Source organism: Castor canadensis, chromosome 1 (assembly GCF_047511655.1).
Source record: "Castor canadensis chromosome 1, mCasCan1.hap1v2, whole genome shotgun sequence".
Taxonomy (NCBI): domain Eukaryota; kingdom Metazoa; phylum Chordata; class Mammalia; order Rodentia; family Castoridae; genus Castor; species Castor canadensis.
In genome coordinates, this window is record NC_133386.1 from 28,500,903 (window position 1) to 28,524,223 (window position 23,321).

The window sequence follows — 23,321 nt, forward strand, 5'->3', positions numbered from 1 at the left end:
CTGTTTATTTTGTTTGTTCCTCTCACCTATGGAGAAATAGCCAGTAGAGAATTTGAAAGTTGAAATTGGAAAAGGTTTAAGAACATTTCCTGGTGGGAATGTAGACTAGTACAACCACTCTGGAAAAAAATTTGGAGGCTAATAAAAAGCTGGACGTCGATCTACCATTTGATCTAGCAATACCACTCTTGGGGATATACCCAAAAGACTGTTACTCCAGAGGCACCTGCACATCCATGTTTATTGCGGCACTATTCACAATAGCCAAGTTATGGAAACAGCCAAGATGCCCCACCACTGACGAATGGATTAAGAAAATGTGGTATCTATACACAATGGAATTTTATGCAGCCATGAAGAAGAACGAAATGTTATCATTCGCTGGTAAATGGATGGAATTGGAGAACATCATTCTGAGTGAGGTTAGCCTGGCCCAAAAAAACCAAAAATCGTATGTTCTCCCTCATATGTGGACATTAGATCAAGGGCAAACACAACAAGGGGATTGGACTATGAGCACATGATAAAAGCGAGAGCACACAAGGAAGGGGTGAGGATAGGTAAGACACCTAAAAAACTAGCTAGCATTTGTTGCCCTTAACACAGAGAAACTAAAGCAGATACCTTAAAGCAACTGAGGCCAATAGGAAAAGGGGAACAGGTACTAGAGAAAAGGTTAGATCAAAAAGAATTAACCTAGAAGGTAACACCCACGCACAAGAAATCAATGTGAGTCAATGCCCTGTATAGCTATCCTTATCTCAACCAGCAAAAGCCCTTGTTCCTTCCTATTATTGCTTATACTCTCTCTACAACAAAATTAGAAATAAGGGCAAAATAGTTTCTGCTGGGTATTGGTGGAGGGGAGAGGGAGGGGGCGGAGTGGGTGGTAAGGGAGGGGGTGGGGGCAGGGGGGAGAAATGAACCAAGCCTTGTATGCACATATGAATAATAAAAGAAAAATGAAAAAAAAAAAACATTTCCTGGGCTGTGGAGTGACTCATGTAGTAGAGCACCTGCCTAGCAAGCACAAGGCCCTGAGTTCAAACCCCATATCACCAAAAAAAAGAGAGTATCTCCTAAAGGAGCCAATGGAAGTATTAATCTTGAACACCTTTTCCTTTGATAATACAAGAAAAGAGATGAGGGCAAGCACAAGAGGTATATTTTTTTCATAAGTTTGGAAGTTAGAAGTTCAGAAGGTTCAATACCAGATTTTTCCTGTGAAGTTGGGCAGTTTACCAGGAAAGAAAGGAGGTAAAAGCTTGAAGAAAACCAAGGTAAATTGCCTTACCCAAAGGCATAGTGCTGATTGGGTTTGAGTCAGAATAGATCTTAATTTTGAACTTTACTTAGAGGAATCAATCATATCAGTAATCTTTGAACCACCATTCCTTGGTAGCTATCAGAGGCTCAGAAGTTTTTGATTAAATATTACAAAATAGAACTTTAAACTGACTGCTTTAAATTTGAAATCTGGTTTTAGCTAAGGTAGTACTAATGAGTTAGGTCAAGAGTGAGATTTTTCTGACACCACTGAAGAAATTGCTCTTTAGTATTCCTTCCTAATCTTTCACTTTTCTAACCTGGATGGTAAAGAAGAGAAAATATCCCAGGGCCTTGAGATCATATTTGGATATCCTGGCTTACTCATTCTGAGATTTTACCCAAGTAGTAACATACGTTGCTCTTAGAATTTATATTCTGAGAATGGAAAAGATAGTTGACTTCAGGTACTTTGAATCTCACTTAGCTCAAGCTTTCTGTTTAACTTGCTCTTTAGTACTGGAATTTTGGTTTTTACAACAGATGGGTGATTAGTAACAAAACATTTACTGGGCTATTTTTGTCTCCCTGTGTGTCTTCAAATTAAAATGCTGTGTTATTGTTTGGATTTGGTGAAAAAAAATGACCACTGTCAAGGGAAAGAGATGAATTTGGGAACTTTTAAGAATATCAGTAGCATCAGCATCTTTTTAGTTACAAAGATGAGTCTTCAAGATTTAAAAAGTCATGCACAGTTCTATTTTTGGTGAAAGTAGGCTAAAATGGTTAGACTTGTAAATATAAATGGAAATGAGTGTTGTATTTCTCCAAGAGGTTTTAAATTTTAAATAATTACTAAATGTTACACACAAATAGTTGTTTCATTTGTTTCTTGTTAACTTGTTCGTTCTGCATTCAATTTGGGGCAGTGAGCTTTTAAACATGAAAATTAACCAGCTCCTAGAGAATTAGTGTTTGCATATTTTGCATAAAGCTGCTTACACCCTAAAAGAGTAGGCAAAACAGTTTTGTGATTAACGTGGCAGGCGTTCTAGGTAAATTTTTTTCTTTTTCACTATTATGAATTTCACTCAAGTTTTGAGCTTTTAGTTTTCTCCAATATGGAGGTATTAAACTGACTTTGGCAGACTGTGGTTTTTGCATGAAGCAAGCAGAAAAATGTGTTGTGAAAAGAGGGTAGATTGGTATAGGGTAGACTATCTTAGCCAACCTTTCTGTTGTTGTAAAGTTGTTAAGCAATTCTTTTCCACAGCATATATTTCAAAAATAGATATTGCTTCACTCTATTTAATGGTTATTATTTTTTTCTTCCTCTAAATGAAGTGATATATGCATATACAGATATATGCTGGTTTTGAAGATGCTTTGAGTTTTAATTTCTAATCTGTTAACAGTAACATTTATCTCTAACCTTGGAAGTTGAGTTACTTGCTTTTTTATGCTGCTGCTCAACATTTTATGGACATTGAATGGTCTCTGAAGAAAGGTGTCGAAAAAGAACAGAATTATACAAATGCTTAGGAAGAAGGTGTAATGATAGTTGTTAGGTTGTTTCTGAAACAACATTTTATTTAAAAAGTAACAAGTCTTTCCATTTGAGCAAAGACATTTAAGTATCCTGTTCTAGCTTTGCTGATATCTTTTGTTGTTCTAGCACAAGTCCTGAAGAAGAAGATTATAAAAGGCCTACTGTGTGTACATATTCATAACCTCAGATAGATAGATAGATAGATAGATAGATAGATAGATAGATAGATAGATAGATAGGCAGGCAGGCAGATATTTATATGCCCAGAGATATATTTGATCATTTGCATCAAATTTTAAATGCATTATTTGACATGTTGGAAATTTTTTTTCAAGAATACAGAGAATTGACAAATAACTCTAAAAAGAAGTGAATTAAATAGTTAAGTGATTAACATGTCCTTTTGAGTATACAAAGACTTAATTACATCATCATACTAGACTAAATATGCCTAATTCTCCTTCTAGATGATGTCAATAATAATTAATATTTATCTAGCACTTCATTTGCATTGCAATGTTTGCTAATATGAATATTTCTTCATTTTTTTCTCATTACTGGGGATCAAACTCAGGGCTTTGTGCATGTGAGGCAAGCACTCTACCACTGAGCCATGTCCACAGCCCTACTTAGCCTATTTCTTATTTAATATGTTATCTCTGGCTTCAATATTAATGTGCAAATAGCACTTAATAATACCAGTTCATCTTCATTGGCATATTCCCATCAAAGCATAGATGCTCTTTTAATTATTTCCAGTTAAAGATGACTGATAAACCTCAAAGATCCTAAGTTCATTGTTAGCTTAGGTAATATAGTTGTATAATGTTCAACATTAATTTTGGTGAGTGTTTAATAATGGAGCCTAAGAAGTTTTAAAGCTAGATAATATTTTAGCACTGCTGTAGTGTTTAACCCTTTCTAACTACTCTGAAGAATATTTTTGGTCTGGGGATATAGCTTAGTGGTAGAGCACTTTCCTAGTAAGAAAGATATTTTTATGTTTTATGAGATTACATCATAACAGTTTAGGTACTTTAGAACTATAGATGGTCTTAATTGACTTTTTTTACTGAATCTGCCAAAGCTTTTTGCTCCAAGAGAAAAAGTTAATCTAAAATGCTGTCTATATCACTGTGTGAAAGAAAAGAAACGTAGAAATCTGTAAATGAGTCAGATAAAGAGCACAATGCAGTATTATCTTTCATAGAACCTCAAAAAGGAGTTTTTGAATACTAATCAGTGGAAATCCTGTGTGGTTTTGATTATTTAATCCAAAATAAAAAAAATTAAAAGAAAGTTTTCATATACTAATATTTGTATCCTGTAAGTTATCTTGTCATTTTGTTAATTCACAGATTACATATTTGCAGGCTATTTTTAAAAGTAGATCACATTTTATTATGATTCTTGAAAGTAATAAAATGAATGAATAATTTATTAATAATGAACAAAAGAATAGCTTTTCCCCGAAATGCTAATTTTTAGAAATGAATTTACTAATAAACTTTTTGAACATTTTTAGTTAATTGTTCTTTATGTTCCTGCAGTAGATATAATTAAAACATTACATTTATCATGCATCCCATTAGATAATCGTAGTAGATTTCATGTTATAGAACATTGTATTTACTTAGAAAATTTTTGCTTGGTAATTATTTAAATAATCATGCTGTTTTTACACAGCCTTAAAAATAAGGTTTTTGATGCAGTGGAAACTTTCACATGGCAAGTTAGGTTACAGCTGTGTTATCTATGTCACCATGCTTCTTATAAACAGAAGTACAGGTGTTTTCTGTGCAATATCTCAAAAGGAAGTACCTGCTAGTTCACTAAAATGCTAGAGAATTATGGGCACAAAATATTTTTAACTCTTCCTTAATTAAAAGCAGCCAAGAGTCACTTTTATGTTTGTATTTCTTTGTATAACTTAAGACCACTGTATTTGAAGTTATTAAATAATGCCAATTTTGTGATAAGCAAACTTTAGAAAGTCTAATTTACTTTAATATGGTTATGCTTTTATGACCACTGTATTCCTTCCTTGATAAAAACTATTCTGTGTTGTACACTTTGAAAAGTAACTATATAAATCATTACCACTCCTTTTGACCTATCGTGTCCTGGTTTGGATAGTAAGCAAACATTTCTCATCTGGTTTTTGCATCAGTAACCCAGGGAATTATGCTAGAGTTTCTGATTTGCCTTTTCTATTGCAGGTCAACAAAAATCTTTCCCTTACTTCACCACCACCAGCCTCCTCACAACAACCTAAGTTAAAACAGCCTAACCTGCTGACCCCTGAGGAGATTCTACAGCAGTTTGGTTTCACTCAGACTGGTGAGCCCTTTTCTCATTTTGACTATTCTTCTATAAGGTGTTCAGGTGCTGTATTTTTAATGAATACACTTAACTTCTCTTCAGAAATAAAACTCAGCATTCTAATGGTCAATTTTCACACTTAAAAAATTCTATTCTAACATGTCTTTTTTTCCTTGAAATCAAAGAAGTAACTCGAAAAGTAAATTTAGAATAGGTAACTTTAATAGTTGCTACTTTGAATTTGTGCTCTATGAAACAAATAATCATTTAAAAATTGAAATAAACATGAGTTTTAAATATGTACAGTGTTAAATGTGATTCAATTTCCCAGTTGGATAAAGGAACTATAGCTTATGGATAATGCTATTTTTCATTTTAAAGAAAGCCAACGTAATATGTATTTTTTGCAGAAATAAGATGTAACCTGTAGTGATACCATGTCCCTTCAAAGGTAACAAATTAATCAAATATGCAAAAAAAGCTGTTTAAAAATCTACATGAATCACTGAGTTGAAATGAACTATCCAGTTGCAAATATTTAAGCTAATGTTTTAAATTAATTTGAGTAAGAATTTCAAATAATATCAATAAAAACTTATAAGTGAGAAATGTTTATTTTTATATTGAAAGATGAATTTTTCTGTTCATTAGCTATATGTTTTTGACAGTATTTCACGTATTACTGAATCTTTAAGAAGAGTGAGACAACTGAAAATTATAAAAACAATTATTTTTAACAATGATTATAATAAGAAATTTGAACTTGAAAAGATCAACATAACTTATTTTGAAATTTGGGAGCAATATCTTTTTTTACATGAAAGTATTTGGAATTTACATATATAAGTTGTCTTAATCTTTCTGTATAAGTTATATGTTATAATGAGAAAATACTTGGATTCAGACATCTTACATGCAGTGCTGGTTGTGCTTTTTATTATATTTGCAAACCTTAGACTCTTCATTTCTAAACTGGAAGTGTTGTGTATATTGTTAAAGTTCAACAGACGTAGCATATGAAAACACTTTGTAAGCATAAGCTACTATGTGAGTATAGCATATTTACATTGTAAACAGGATGAATATGTGCAGCTAGGTTTGGAAATACTTTTGAGTTGTAATTTCAGTTCACTGTAATAATTATCTTAAATCTTAGAAATTTTAAATTTCTCATGTTCGAAATGTCTACCAAAGTTAGAGCAAGAATGCTAATCATTGTTTTTTACAGTGGAGGATGCACCATGTACCCCTTTAGACTCATTCTGTGCCCTAAAGAGATAATTTGGTTTGCTTTCAGACCTTGTCCTTATAATGATTAGAAGGGAGGGAACCTCTCTCCACCACTCAATTCACCATTTTTCAGCTGATGTAAGAATTTTTCTGGGAGCAAACTTTTCATCCCTCATGTCTGGATTAAAGACTTAGAAAGTTATGTTAATATATTGTTTAAAATTAATTTCAATATTGTCTTATGTCTGTCAGCCAACAAAGTGTAGATAATAAATATAAAATGCTTTATTTTTTTGTGAAGGGAAAGAGCAGAAAGGGTAGATTGAAAGGCCTTGAAAATGGAGAGAATTACCACTGAAACTGAGACTGAATAAAAATGAAGAACAGAGGAATAGCTGGACATGATAACAGCAAGCTTTGCAAACTTTATGAGCACACGTGGGAGTGGCTCCATTTCTCTTCAGCTTCCATGACCACGGGGCTATGAGTTGAGATGTGTATGTCATACATATCTATTTGTCTGCATACTATCTCAGGCATTACCTTATGCCATATGATACATGGTAACATGATTTTACCTGGTTTTGTTTTAGTTAGTATATGTCCAACTTCATTTTAAGTCAGATCCTTCCTAGGAAGTTGACTGAAATATCACTTAATAGAAAAATTATAAAAATAAAATTTATTTGGGCAGTTGCAAAATGGGCAAATTAATTCATTTTATAAACGCAGTCTTTTTGGAAAAAATTCTGTTCTGTGGCCAGGTGGACAGTATCTAAACCTAACCCCATTTTGAAATGACTGTAGAACCTTAAAGCAATTTCTTCAGGCTTTGGTTTTCTCATCCCCACTGATAAATGAAGAATTTGGTTTCTTACCTCAGATTTTATTCAAATAAGTTTTAAAAGTAAATATGTGTTTTTAATTGTACAAATCTGTTAGATTGTACAGGACTGCAAATACATAATGTGAATAGAGTGTTTAAAAATAAAAATCTTAACTGAAAACCTATCTGAAATACACAGGTCATATGATGTTTGACTCTGTAAAGTATAGGCAAAACTGTTAATAAGTATGAGCCCACTAGCACTCATGCCAAGAGGCTTACGGTGGGAGTTGATTTGTCCTATACATAATGTATGCTATTTGTAAGTGGGTTTACCTGATGGCAGGCTTGATGCTGAAGTGGATTTATATCCTGTTATGACTTCTATTGACCTTATTTATTGAAAGTAAGGTGTAGGTAATGGGGACTTCTAGAAAAGTAAGCTTTTCTTTCTTTGTTGGTTTATATTCCCTCAGAGTTTCTAGAATACTACCCTATTCATTATAAAATCGTTTTAAGTGACCACTTCATTTTAGGTCTTCTCAAGGAAGTTGAGTAGATCTTATAGCCTTTGCCTTCAGGAAGGATGTGTTCAGCTTGGGGAGACAAATAAGTATGTAGCAAATTAAGTCAGTGTGATAAATTATGACATCACAGTGCTTTTAAAAAGTGTCAGTGGAATAAAGTAGGATAGAAAATAGTTATGAGGTTTCATGAGCTGAATGTCCAAATGAAACTCGCCCTAAAAATCTTTCTTTCTACCTCCATTTCCCTTAGCACACACCAATTCTTCTTAATACCAGCCCTTCACAGCACCATTTTCCCAGATGTTTAGGAAAAACTAGGTACTATTCTTGATTCCTCCTTTTCCCGCCTCACTTGCTCATGTTACGTTTAGAGTTCTGTCTGATCTCTCCCACTGCAATGGTCTCTGTATTTATTATATTCATGTCATCTTCATATCTTCTTTTTTAATTATACTCTTATGGTTTATGTTACATCTAAGCTGGAAACGATTCTTGTATCTCAAAGGAAAAATACATTTTGGCAAAAATTAGGAAATGGAATGACTCTCTATAAACACAGATAGTGTTAAAAGGAGGTTTCCCTTTTCAGGAAGGTAAAATGAGTTTCAAAGAACTTTCTCAGCCCATCAGAATTGGCAGAGCTTTGTGTTAGTATTAGTTAATGAATTCTAAACTATTAATTGAAAAAGTGTTCTATTGAATATGTTTTATACATTTCCAAATTTCACGATTTTAATTCAGTGGTGAGATAGGTGAAAGAAACATTATTTGTCATAGATAATCTTCAGGATTAACTGATTTTGCTATAGACAGATGTCATTAAGTATATTTCGTGGTATTAAAAAGAGCCAAAATGTTTTTATTGGGCAATTTTTAAGCAAGACTTTGTTTTCCAAAACAATCACTTTTCTGAAGAAGTCAACAAGTCTTATGGAGGAAAAAGCATTGATCTTGAGGTCAAAACAGCTAGGCCTGATCACTCATTCTCCCCCCCCCCCCCATTTTCTTTTCTTAGGTGATTGGCTTCCTCTCTCTAGGTAAATTTCTACTTTGTAAAATTGTTACGATCATAAAACATTTTTAATACTTTGAAAACCATAAAATACTGAGAGAATAAATAACATGAGGTTGTGAGAGGTTTTTTTTTTTTTCTCTCTCTCCCCCACATTTTGAAATAATATAATTTGCATTGTGGCCAGAAGAACAGAGGAAATTTTATTTTAAGACATGATTTAATAAAATCTGTGAAGTTGGGGTGGGGACTTGGCTGAAAGGGTAGAGTGCCTTCCTAGCAAGCACAAGGCCTGAATTCAAACCTCAGTACTGCAAAGTAAACAAATAAAATGTGTGAAGTAGATGATAATAGGAAAAAGAGCTTGTCAAAAGGGCAAATAGTGGATATGGGACTTTTAGAAGCATTAAAGACATTAGGATGAAGTAATTCTAAGAGGAAAGTTTTCAAACAAGCATCTCAAACTTGAATATCCATCAAAATACACCTAACTTTTGTAGCTTTAACTTTCCATGTATGTGTCAACCTTAGTCTTCCGTCTTTGGAATATGATATTAAGACTTTAAGATAATTAAAACAAAGATAACAGGTCAAAATCTGAGAGTATGGGTTGGGTTGGACAATGTTTTATTCTAGAAATGGTGAAACAACCAAAACAGTGAACTCCATTTGTTAGCCTGTTTCTCTCAGGGTTTGACTCTAGAAACATCATCTCAAGAAACATCAGAAAAATTTGAAGCACTTCATATAATTCCATTTTGCAACCTGTAGTTTTTCCTTTTAAGAAAATACTGTTCTGTGTAGATAACATGAAAATGGGAGGAAGGGTATTTTTTTTTAATCAGAAATGTCTTGTTACATTTGTTCATTAATAGAAGGCAGTCATGTCTAGACGAATGAAATTCACATGAGGAATTAATACCAGATTTCTACTTCTGCCTTTGTTGCTCAGCAAGTCACAGAATTTTTCAACATTTAAATAGTTTACAATAGGCCAAAGAGCATGTTAGTGGTAGTTGTTCAGATTAAAAATTACAAAACTGGAGTTTGACTCAGGGTTAGAGCGCTTACCCATTGTTTGTGAGGCCCTGTGCTCCAGTATTGAAAAAAAAAAATTGTAGACACTTTCTTCAAGGATTCAATAGTTTTTGTTAGAAACAGACAAGTAAACAGTTACAGTTCAGTGAGGGGAGCCTAACTCGATTACAGGTCTGGGGCAAGTTTACAAAGAATTTGATTCTGAATTGAGATACAAAAAGACTAGTCTCCAGTAGAGGACTAGTCTGTACCCTTATAGGGAGGGGCTATAAGGCTGAGGGGTGGTAACGACTTGTGAAGTTTTTCATATATAAAATGGAGAGTATTATACCAGATTTTCCTAATTTTTAAAAAGACTGTTTTTAAAGTGATCTAATAAGCTAACAAGCAAAGTAAATCACTTTTTAAATGATTTGATTAAGCAACCAAATGTAACTTGTTACTGTTATGTTTAATTTCTCTACCATTAATTCAGTAATAGTAAAAAGTTAATGATAAAATGTTGTGATAAAAATGAAGACACAATGAAAATGTATATATGTCAGGTTAGCGGGTCAAACTATTTAATCATCTGAATTCTGTTATCCATTTCATCTACCACAGACCAAGAATTATCTCCAAAGCTAATGTTGATATCAATCCATATCCTTTCTCTAATCACAAGCAACACAGAAGTCCTGAGGATGGGGATAATTTAATATTTGGATTTTTCTGGTCAATGGGAAGATCTTAATTATTTGGATTTTTCCTTTAACAAATGACTATTTTATATTTTCATTCCACAAAAACTAAGACTTCATTTGTTAGATTTTTTAGTATCATATTTGAAATACATGAAATTCATATTTGATCTGTACATTAAGGTAGAAGTTTCCAATATATTATACTAAGTAGTTATCCAGTTACCCACATTAATCTACTAAGCAAATATTAAAATTTATCCCCCACTTTTAAAATAAAAGTCCATATATTTTTTAATAATGTTACTTGGCAATACTGGGTTTGAACTCAGAGCCTTCCACTTGCTTGGCAGTACTCTACCACTTGAGCTATGCCCCAGCCTTAGAATAATGTTATTTACATTAGTCCAGTGTTTCTAAACATGTTTATAATTTAGAATATATTTGCATTTTTATCATATTCTGGCTTTAAAAATGGTTTTATCCACTCCAGTAAATGCTAATGTACTTAATGACTGGCTTTTATGCACAGGGATAAGCCTGTAGTATTGACATCCCCATGAGAGATAACTTTCTCCCAGTGTCTTCTAAGGAGAGAATATGAATGTAAGCTTTCCCCATCTAATTCAGCAGATTCAAATGAGCCTGAATCTCCTCACGATTTTCTAGCCATTTATTTTGTAGGAAACTGTTCTATAGCATGTTTCTGTGATACATATGGTTGCCACCTTACAGTTTTCCACCTTTTCCTCCATTTGTTCAAAATACAGAACTTGAGTGTGGCTCAAATGGTAGAGTGCCTACATAGCCAACATGAGGCACTGAGTCCAAATGCCAGTACCACCAAAATACAAAACTTACTTTAAATTTTTCATCTTTTTCAATCACATTTCTTCGTGTGTTGGTATGTTTCCTTTGTTTAAGACCCTTCAAAATTTAGTTGTTTAAGACCCTCCTAAATGATACAATGTACTGTATCATTTGCCCAGGTACATTAACAACCAAAAATAAAAAGCAAGCAACTGAGAATCATAAATTATAGGACATTTTTAAGTGTGATCGTATTGATTTAATGATATGAAAGCTGGGTAATTTAATCCTAACATAACCAAAGTACGGGCTAAATCATTGAATTTGTACCTTAACAATATTCTGATGTTTGTTTTTCAAAACTTTCTAGTCTGTGTGTTTACAGAAGTTCTTTTCCACAGCATCTTTTCTAAAGATTAAATGTAAAATTTTTCAGTGTAGGCAAATTTAAAGTAGCTATTATAACTATACATGACTGAAATAGAAGATCTAGTCTCAGAAAAAGTAGGAAGCCTCAAACTTGTGTAGCAAGATATATAAGCAATTTTACTTTTTGTCATAAGTGTAATAGAAATGTAATCATTGCTCTGAGTGAACATGTGTTTCCTAAAAGAAGTTTCTGTCTTTTACTTTGCTATCTCATTTCTGGGAAAAACATTACCATTCTTTCACATGAAAATTTTGGATTCATCTTTGACACTCCCTTCCTTTTTCAAAGTAGTCTCAACGTTCTCTCAATTTCTTTATTCTAAATCTCTCTAAAGTTGCTAATTGTCTCTTTTCTGTGACCTCTTTTATATATTATCTGTGCCATTTTTTTCTAGTATTGACATTTTGTGGATGTCATTACATCTTGGATCTTTCAGCGGTCTCCTCTGAATTGATGTTTTCTCTGAGTTCAGATATACATATGCTTATGTATTCTGTAATTTTCCATGCCAGTGGTTTTTCATCATCTGGCAATTGTTTTTAAGAGATAAATGACTGGGTTACAAACATCGTATTTTCCTTTTCTGTTTGTGAATAGCTCTATAATCTCACTATTTTGTTTATCCAAGCACATTTTCTGTTAACAACTTCGTATATGTAGCTAGAAAAAATAACTGGCAGCTTATATTTAGGATACACAGGCAGGATACATGGATCTACCTGTCAGGCTGTCAGGATATCTGCCAGAATGAGACTATCTGGGAGCTTTCACTCTTCCCAAATGGTTTATTCAGTATAATTTTTAGAGACAATTCCCCTGATTCTTTTTCTTTGTGCTTCTATTTGTTGTAGCCTGTTTGGCTTATAAATGTTTTACATGTGAACCTTCAGTTATTTCTCCTGGGTTTCTTTTGGGCTTAACCTCTACCATACATGTTGGTGACATCTTCCCAAGTGTCATAGTCAGATAGCATCCATATCTACTGCAGGCCCCATGTTTCCAAGATGATGTTTGTAATCACTTTTCCTCTTTTATAAGTTTATTGAAATCTCTAATCTGTTCTTTTCAAGCTTGGTAGTGACCTTTGCATTACTAGTCCCAATGGTCAGTTCTTTATCATCTTTCTTGACTTATCAGCAGCATTTGATACATGTGGTCACTTCTTTTTTTTTTTTTTTTTTTTCAACACTATATCCAGATTTATTTATATTCCAAAAGAGGGTGGGCAATCATTTCTTATACTCTTTTGAAAAGTTCAGAGATTTAATAGTACATGCAAATATGTCTTAAAAGTTATTGAAGTATAATCCTCATGTAGAAAACTACATAATTTGTGAATGTCTGGGCCAGTGAATTACTACAAAATGAACACACTTGTCACCATTCCACCCTAGACAGGAAAGATGGCCCAGACCCCAGGACCTCTCCATGTCCTGTCCAAGCAGTAACCTCTTTCCCAAAGTAACCACTATTCTGTCCTCTTTCATGATAGATTAGTTCTGTCTGTTTATATATTTTTTATAATTGAAATCATGTAGTATATGTTCATAGCATGCTTTTTCACCCTTTTAGTGATGTCTTTGGTGACTAAACGTTAACGTTATAGTGGTGATACTCCAGCATATCAGTGTATTCCTCAGTGGTGGAAGTTTCTTCTGCTTCTCTTGCTTGTGGTTTAGAGGACTTATTGTTTCACCTTTTTATATTTAGAACTACAGTCCACTTGGAATGATTTTTGCTGATTGGGTGAAGAAATCAAATTCATTATCTTAGCACCATTTGTTGACGTAACTATTGTTTTCCTACTGCTCACTGCCACGTTTGCCATGAATCCAGTGTCCATACATACTTTGGTTTGTTTCTGGACTCCGTTTTGTTCCATTGTTCTATTGATCAGTTTTTGTGCCAGTACTACACTGTAGATTTAAGTCTTCATATCCAGTAAAATAAGTCCTCCTGCTTTATTTTTTGACATTTCTTGGTTATTCTTGACTTTTTGTGCTTCCATTTAAAATTTAGAATCAAGTTTTCACAACTGATGGATTGCAATGACCTTTGAGGTTACTTGAGGAGAACTGACACTTTTATAACATTGAATGTTTCTTTTTTTTTTTTTTTTTTTTTTTTTGCTCCCACCTGGTCACCTTGAGACTCCATGCTCCATTTGCATCCACTAGGCCCACGATTCTGTGCCCAGAAGCCCCTCTAGCGTGATTATGAGATGCTGGTGCAATCAAATCTATTGTGCCGCATGATCTTCTTTTTTTTTTTTTTTTTTTTTCCATTTTTCTTTTATTATTCATATGTGCATACAAGGCTTGGTTTCTGGGACACCACACTCTCAGTTTTCCTCTTATCTCAGTCACTCCTCTTTATTTTCTTTTTCTGATTCTTCCTCTTTTCTTAGGTCTTATTAGATCGTTCCTCCCCAGTTTGACTCTCTTTTATTTCCTTCATACACTTATATGTTTGGTGATCTCATGACTTTAAATAAAACTCATGTGCCAATGATTCTTGAATGTTTGTCTTCAGCCCAAACCTCTTTTCCTGAACTCTAGGTGTGTATAGTCCCTTATAGTAGCCTCTTGCCGCATGTGACTGTTGAGTACATGACGTGTAGTTAGTGTGACTTAATAACTAAATTTTTTATTTTGCTTAAACTTAAAAACTACGTGTGGCCAGTAGGTACCATATGAGAGAATGCGTATCTGTAGAGGCCTCTTCTAAGTCTTCATTATCTGACCCCAGAGAAATCAGTTGTTACAATATAAAGAACTGATAACTAGTTCTTTTAATTGAATACAAATAATGCCTTTAATGATTAAAAACTTCCTTAAATATAATTTTGAGGATTTTATGGTATTTCATCAAAATGATTTTGAAGATGTTATTAAAAGCAATATTGGATCCAGGCACCATGGCACATGCTTATGATCCAAGCACTCAGGAGGCCAAAGCAAGAGGATCATGAGTTCGAGGCAAGCTTTGGCTACACAGGGAGTCCTACAGACTGGGCTATGTAGTGAGACTCTGTCTCAAGGGAAGAAAAAAAAACAAAACCATTATTGGTTAACCTGCATAGGTTCTTTTTTTTTTTTTTAATCTAACTCAATAAAAGAGGTTCTAGTTAAGACAATTTAGATCTATATTCTATGACTTATACTATGACCTTGAGCAAGTTATTTCATCTTAGTAACTTGTCATTTGAAAGTAGAGAGTAAAAACATGTTTGACTTGCAATGCAAAAGATGTTACAAAAGTAGCATTTTTATGACTATATTCAGAACTACTTTAATCATTGAACTTTTTACTTTATCTAACTTGCTACTAAGTTTTAGAAAGGGAAAGCATTATGTTCTTAGAATTAAATTTAGTGAATGTCTTCTATTAAAATCTATATTCCTTCAGTGTATATATCTTATTTCAAAAAATATGACTTTCAAAAATATTGATTAAAATATTTCCATGACAAAAGTGGTTTTTAGTATATAATTCACTTTGAAGATTTTGATTGCTTTATCAGAACATAATTTGTACCATGGTGAAAGTAGTGTATGTTTTGTAATTTATTGTTGTGCCTTCGGGGTAATGGAAACTGTCAGTAATCAATTTACTCAAAGCTGAGAACTAAAGAAAGAATTAGAAAATTTCATATGGCTGCAGAGGGAGAGGTGAGAGGATGAGTTATAAAATGACTAGATTATTTTGGCTGGCCATAATTTCATTGTTTGTTTTTGTACTTTGAAAATAAGGCTACATTTAATATAATTTACTGTCAACCCCATAAAATGCATTTTGCTGTTTTTATAATCTCAGACTAAAGTTGACAGTTTTTTAAAATTTTTTAGATAATTAGGCATAGGCAGTAATATTATTGTAGACTATGTTTCCAAGCATCTAAATTTTAATGTAGGTTTTTTTTCCTGCAACTGCTTTTCTAATAATAAAATTATTTCATACTTTTTAAGAAAATGAACATGCCATAACTTTTAAGTAATTCTTTGTTAGATATTGCAATTTTTTAGTTTTTAGTATTATAGCTGAGTACAGCTGTATGTATATGTTGATCACATCTCTGGTAATGAAATATATTTTAATTCAAGTTTAAAGTAAAAGGCCACATTTTACTCCATATTGATTAATTTGTTCCTTCCATTTATATACCATTAACATTTTCACATATTTCACATCAACGTCCATTTCAGCCATTCTGTGATTCTGCAAAAAGTGAATTTTTTAAAATAATGGTCATTTTTATTTGCTAATTTTGCTTTGGTGGGTAATGCCTAGGACTATGCAAGTAGCTCTTTCATCTTACCTCCCCTAAGAAGAGGGGAAAAATGGAATATCATTAATATTATAAAAATAATAATTCTTGTTTCCTCTTTAAGTCCCTATGTTTCAAAATAACATTTTAAAAACTTAGGGATGACAAAAAATAGCTTTTAAGCATCTTCATTTGTATCTACAGTGAACTCTGGAAATTCATAGGAAAAGGACTATTTAAAATAAATCCTCATTTGCCCTTACTCAGTTAGGTTCTCATCTGCTACAGCTATACTCACAATAGCCCCCAAGGTTTCCCTTAGAGAAGTTAAGTGCATACTTTTGCATTTTGCATTTTGTGGTTTAGTCAGTTTGGTCTGGATAGTGAATAGTCTGTGATACCATACACTTTACTGGTAATGTTTTCTGGAAATGAATATCCATCACTTATTGAAAATAGTCAACTAACAATGAAAATTAGGTTTAGGAACCAGACCTTCTGGTAATGGTAGAGACCTCAAGATAATGTTGATTTGTATTTTCCAGAATTTTAAGTGCATGTTTTCAGGAAACTTTTTCCTTGAATGAAAAGTGAATGAAATATGAGGAGTCACTCTTTGGCTGTTCTTAGTCAGCAACTTGCCTACCAGTCTAATGCAGAGTTGGTGAGAAATATAGAAACTGACAAATGACTCAGTGGGGTGGCTGGTCATTTTTTTTAAAAAATGATGTATAAGGTTTTTATTATAAATGTTTAGTTTGTAAAAAGTGAAATATTCTCATTTCAATCTACTTTTTCCCTTTCAGTGTTCTCCTCTGAAAAATACACACCTGTAATTTCATAGGAGTAAAAACTAAGAATGATTTTTGACTAATTCCCATCCTTTTTTTTTTGAGCACGACCCAGAAAAACAAAACCCACTGTATTTTTGGTAGACATACTCTAATGAAAGCTGTTACTTGGCTTAAGAAATAAAAACTTTCTTATATTTTCAAAAATTAATTCATGCAACTGAAAAGCTGAGAACTTACAGAGAACTTACTCTGTGACAGGAACTCAGTCAAGCACTGGGCAGAATGGGAGAGAAAGCCTGCCCTCCGGACCTCCCAGTCTAGTGACTAATTTAACAGGCAAAGAAGTAGTTGTAATATAATGGTAGCTAGTTTGGCAGGAGACATACATAAAACCCTGAGGGGCATAGAGAAAGGAATAAGTGTGATTAAATATATTACCTTTATAAAATGCACTTAGTTTCACAGTCCTGTTTAGAATTCTGTTGTCTGTATAACGTAGAACAATATTGTCTGTTTAGGAATTTTCAAAATGATAGCTTGCACCTGAAAATCAGGATTTCATTGCTGTTCTTTTACAAGGCTAAGGTGTCACAAGTCATATAATGACTAATTTCTGTGCTTCTTTTTTCAAATTTGCCTCCCAAAGGTTTTCTAGTATTCTGAGAATAAATAAGTAAATTCTTATAAAGCACTCAACTTTCTTTCCTATTAGTGAATGAATGCAGGTACATTTGTATGTATGTGTTTGTTGTGTAAACTTGTCCTTTGGAAAGGAACCAGGGCTATTATATTTGGAAAAAGTAGGGAGTTAGCAGGTTATGTATTTTGGGTAGCTCTGGAGGATGGACTTAACACCTTGAAACCATGTGAATCCACCCTGATGTCCAGTAGCCTCACTATGGTTCAGCACCCCTTGATGATTCCTTGCCTGAATTTATTGTTGCGGTTGGGAAGGGATATAAAATGGTGTTTTTTTGCTTTATTGACTAGTGCTCTTCAGTCAAGCAGAGTGAGTCCCTTTTTTCCTTTCCTGTCTCTTTCTCCTTGGGTGTGATGGATTTTTTTCTTTCAATTTGCTATTCTTCTTTTCTGTCATTATTTTGTTGTTGCTCACATTGCCCCCATATTGGGAAAAGGAGAGCTTATTCTTATGCCCTTTGATATGAACCACTTAACCTTCAGGCGCCTCCTTGCTTATGATGTCCTTTGTTCACCTTCTGCTTTCCCAGCCTCAGAGGTGGAATTAGTCATCTTCAGGGAGCTCTGGTACTGTAATTGGGTAATGGAATTCAGAAACGAAATTGAGAACTCAGTGCACTCATTGCTATTGGAAGTCATTACTTCTAGACCCTTTCAGTGAACATATCTAGAAAAGGTTCTTTCAAAAGTGAGTTTATATTTCCAGTTCAAATTTAAAATTACCTTTATATTTATATACTTTAACTTTGGTAAAGAGTTGTCATCTATTAATAATAGATACCATTAATAATAAATAATTAATAATAGAGGTTGCAAGTATTTTCTCCCACTTTATCATTTGGCTTTTGACTTCTCAGTGCAAAAGCTTTGTTTAGAAAAGTTTTTCTCATACCTAGGTTTATAGAATTTACCATGTTTTCTTCATTGGTATAACTTCATTTTTTGGCATTTAAATCTCTGATCTGTTAAGAAATTATTATTCTGATTTATGTTGTGAGCTATGAATCCACATTCTTTTTTCATAATGTCCATACAGTTGCCCAATGTCATGTATTTTAAAGACTTTCTTCCTTCTCATTTACAATATATACTTGGGTCTTTTTCCAAACATTTAAGTCTTTTTCTGTTGGTCTGCATGTCTACTCATTTGTCAGTACTAAACTGTTTTAGTAATAGACTCAGGGTCTTGCATAGGCTAGAGCAAGTGTTCTACCACTGATCTACATCCTCAGTCCCACAGAGGCATTTTATAGTACGGATTGATAATTTAGTTGCTTTCACTCCTCTCTCCTTTGCAATTTTTCTAGGTATCCATACATGTTCTATATGAATTTTAGAATTATTGTTTCTGGTGCTGAGGGAAAGAACTTTAATTGGAATCTCATTAAATTCATATATTATCATCTTAGGAAGAATTGGCACTAGGATATTACACTGTCTTGTCACAGAACAAGGGATGTCTTTCTATTTAAAACTATCTTGTGTATTTTAATACTTTCTTCATTCTATCTTTCACATTTCTTGTATTTATCATATATTTTATCTTTTATATTGATGAATATTTGTATTCTCTTTATATGTTCTAACTTGTTTGAATATATAAAGGGTATTAATTTTTGTGTATTAAATTTTATATCATGCTTTCTGATTTTTATTATTCTGATATTGATTCTGTCAGATTTACCATTGATTCTTTTGGATTATTTAGGTATAAAATCTTATTATCAAAAAGCAGTTTTACTTCTTCTCTAATTCTCAAGAAGAGCTTGCAATCTTAGTACAGACAACTAAATATTAAAAGAACAAAGAAAATCCCCATCTTCTAAAACTCTGTTCTACTGGAATATAATAAATTTTATTTCATTTTTGTGTAGCCCCCCAAAATCAAAGAATAAGTCTTTCTGTACATGTGTTCTATAGATACTCATGGGACTTCCAAAACACCCAAAGGATGCCTGGGCGCAGCATTACCTAAAACCAGTCTCTAAAGGGAAGATAGCGATTCTTCTGTACCTGGCACAGTGCTTTAGGCTTGGTGAACAACCCAAGCCATCGGGAAATAATGATAAGATCATCGCATATGTTTTGACTTCAGAACTAGGCTTATATTCTTGCTTGACTTTACTTGTAATAAATCTGTTTGTTTTCTGTATTTTTGATCATAGTCCTGAAGATTAATAGAGTTTAAAGAAACTAAAAAATATATAATTCTTCTGTTCATATTAGTCAGATACAATGGACTGAAATGTCATGACCTGATTTTTTCCAAAACAAAATGCTGAAAAGTGTTTTCTGAGAAACATAAAGATTACTTCGATTATTTTCTCTAGCCTGCATTACTGTCGGGAACATTAAAACATTTAAGTAATGTATTTCAGTTTTGTAGTAAGTTTAGGAACATTCCCAAAGGAAGTAATCAATTAAAGTTTTTGAAAGCAGTCCCAGAGCATTAACTTAAGCATTCTCTTCAGTGCTCACACATGCCACTGCATTGTAGCATATTACGTGGTGGATATGACATAAGTTGATGTTCATTCAGTTAATGCTTGAGTCAGTTCTTAGGGACCTCTGTGTTTCAGGCAGATATAAAAATCAGGTCTCAACCACAGGGGCCAAACACATGTATGAAAGGATCTGGAAGGTTTGTGGTACAGATGCATGGTTTCACTTGGGGTCCTGCTGCTCATTGATTGTGTGACCTTGGGAATGTTATCAGCCTTCTAATTTGCTTTCTGATAGCCACTGTTTCCTTTTTTTTTTTTTTAATAGGGTCCTATTTTTTGCTGGTTAATTATTTTTAAATTCTTAATATTTGTTTTCTGTTTTAATTTAAGAAATGTTCTAATTCTCCCCTTGTCTTCAGTGGCACTACCAATTCTGGTTTAGTTGGTCTTCTTTAAGTTATTAAGGTCCCTTAAAGAGAGTTGTTAGCTTTCTTCTTCTAAACATGGTTTGTGTTTCCAAGTGTACCAATAGAAGTCTAAGCTGTGGCACAAACAAAAGCAAACACCACTTTTTGCACAGGAGTAGAGGTCTCTGTTCAAGCCTCATTAGTTGCCAGTTACAGCCATCTCCTAATGACTGGGCTAGAAGCTAGTTCCTCTAGTAGAGGCCCTTGACAGGCCATGATAAGTACAGACATTAAGTCTACAGATGCAGTCATTTTCTATAGAAATTTGTATCTCCACTGGCTGAGAACCCTTAATGAACTCTCAAAACTCAGTTTTCTCCCAAACCTTCAGAAGAGGCCTACTTAGCCTGCACAGGTCCTTGCTCAATACCAAGTAGAACTAAGTCCTCCCACCCCAACCTTTTTCCCTGACGTACTGGCACTCGATACCAGGAGAACTTCCTCCTCATATGCTCTCCAGAGTTTACCAACCCTCTTGCTTTAGTCCTTGTGGATCTCTAGAAAAAGCTAAACTATATGATTTTAAGCTTTCAAACCACTGGAGTAAGAAAGAAGATGCTCAACTAGAAAGCTAAATAGGATTATCACAAAAATAGAAATTACAGAGGTGAAGTTAAGCTGAGCTGCAAAATTGAGGATACAATTTAACTGAAGACAAGAATATTTCTCCAGAGGCTAAAGGTATTATTAAGGAAAGATTAATGATAAGAAAGATACACTTAGGGATACAGTGATGAAATTCCTAACTTCCTAGGTAAAAGGAAAATGGCACAAGCTTCTGCATAGGAGAACTATGTTCCTTCCATAGGAAAGAAAGTCAGATGAGCATTGGACTTACCTAAAACACTAGAAGCTGGCTAGTAGTGGAGTAACATACACAGACAACCGAGATAATGGTTTCTTCATCTGACAGTCTGGTACTCAGACCAAGCATCATTTTACCTATCAGCAAAGGAAGGCATGTTTGGATGTACAAGTGTTTAGAGAGTACTCTAACCAAATGACAACTGAATTAGAACAGAAAACTAAGATTATAATTTATATTCTTATCTTGAAATTGAAACTAAAATATGGAATTCTTTCCTTGTGATTGTATATAAACTATAAAGATATAAATTTGGGAGTTTGTTTTCTTTTTGTTTCTGTCATTTTAAAGTGAGCTTTTTATTTCCAACTAAAGTTACTTTATAATTGGATGAGAGTTTTAAACTCAGTAGTCAGCCTAGGTCAGTTTTATAGCAGTCATATTACAATGTGAGAACACACATAGGATGTTGCTAATTCCTGAGCCCCATGGTACGATTGCTCTCATTTGAAGTAAGTGTGTCATGCCAAGCTGCTCTCAGTGGTTGCAACTGGGAGACTTATGGTGGTGAGGGGTGAGCTGGGATGTGTAGATTTTAGGATTTGTTCTATATACTTCTAGATTATTAAAATCTTAGCCAAATCTGCATTACTTGCATAGTTTCTGATGTTTTACTTGGTTTTTTTCTTGGGTTTTTTTGTTTGTTTGTTTTTGTTTTTTAACTCAAAGCCAGTGTTACTCTGTGAATAAAAGTGTCTTTCCTTCAAAATTACCATGAAGACATACTACTTCATTTGCTCTATGGTATATTTTCAGACAGGACAACTCTCGTTTATTAGACTCTCGAAGTTAGAAATCATAATTTATTCATCTTTTATCACTGAGTGCCAAATAGCCACTCAAATATTTATTGATTGAATGGAGTGATATTGTACTTTATACTTCACTGGCTAGCAATATGTATTTGAAAGGTTTCTTTTTTTTTGGTTTCTTTTGTATGGTTGGTTGGTTTATTTGGTTTTGTTTGTTTAGTTTGGGGTTTTTGGTTTGTTTGGGTTTTTGCTTTTTTGAAAGGGGCATCTCACTATGTTTGTAGCCCAGGATGGCCTCAAATTCATGATCCTCCTGTCTCATGCTCCCAAGTGCTGGGATTACAAGCATGTACCACTACACCTGGCTTTGAAAGAATTTTTTAAAAGACACAAAACTGTATTTTTTAATGTTCAGTGGTGCATTGTTCATTTTGAATATACTCTTTGAAAGTCATAAAAAGCAATTGTTTTGTGTTGCTCTCACTTAATCCTTTATGATACGTTAATAAAAATTAGTTGTGTTTGTAAGAGAGGAACTAACATTTTGTTTGGATTAGGAATTTTGCTCACCACAATTAACAGACCTTGTAGTTCTCACCTCTAACTAGTCCTGGGTGTGACATCCTTTAGTGTTATTTAAGAGACTATTCTAATATCCTAGCTCATGTGTTAATTTTCTTATGGACAGAGATGAGATCCACACCTGTGTTCATTTTTAACTTGAGCTTGACTTTGAACCAGTATCTTATACATAAGATACAATTAGTTATATCCTTAAAGGCTGCTTATTGCAAAGAAAAGCAGTAGAGGACATTGGAAGCAAAAAGATAAATCCACACATGATAAAAGGATATTATCTTGAGATTAGCCATCAATGTTATCATTGTGAAGGAGAGAATCAGGGGAACTTTCTTTTTCCTAGAAACTCCATGGTGATTGAATAAATAATAGAGTATGTCATAGTAGGAAGTTACATTAAAAAGAAATTCAAACAGATTTATTTATTCTTTTGAAATTATAAGGAAGCAATGATTCCTTTCATAGACTTTATGATATTTTGCAATAAAATCTGATGACCTCAAGTTAGAAATAAAGCTTTCATGGAAGAAACACAGCAGAGTCCAGATAATGTTACAATTTTTTAAATTAAAAATAGGATATAGGCACTTGGAACTATTGCTGGATGCCACTTGAATGGGGAAATTAGCTAATCATTAGTCAGGGTGTTAGTTAGCTAAACTCACCAACTGTTTCAGATCAGAGAAGTCACGAAACAGTTTGAAAGCATCCTCCATCTGAGTGGGGCTTTCTTCTTGTAAGCTGTATGAGGCATGTCTTACATA

General features: G+C 33.5%; 1 protein-coding gene across 14 annotated transcripts in view; it reads left to right on the forward strand.

Annotated features, from left to right (window-relative positions):
- Positions 1–23,321, forward strand: part of Ahi1 (Abelson helper integration site 1) — a 182,405-nt gene that overhangs the window by 97,518 nt on the left and 61,566 nt on the right. For all 14 annotated transcript variants that reach the window (XR_012448066.1, XR_012448079.1, XR_012448074.1 and 11 more), the window contains one exon: positions 5,035–5,155. Coding sequence is in view for 10 of the 14 variants with exons in the window: in XM_074073915.1 (XP_073930016.1) it covers positions 5,035–5,155 (121 nt within the window). In the remaining 4 variants the exon portion in view is untranslated. The remainder of the gene's footprint in view (positions 1–5,034; positions 5,156–23,321) is intronic.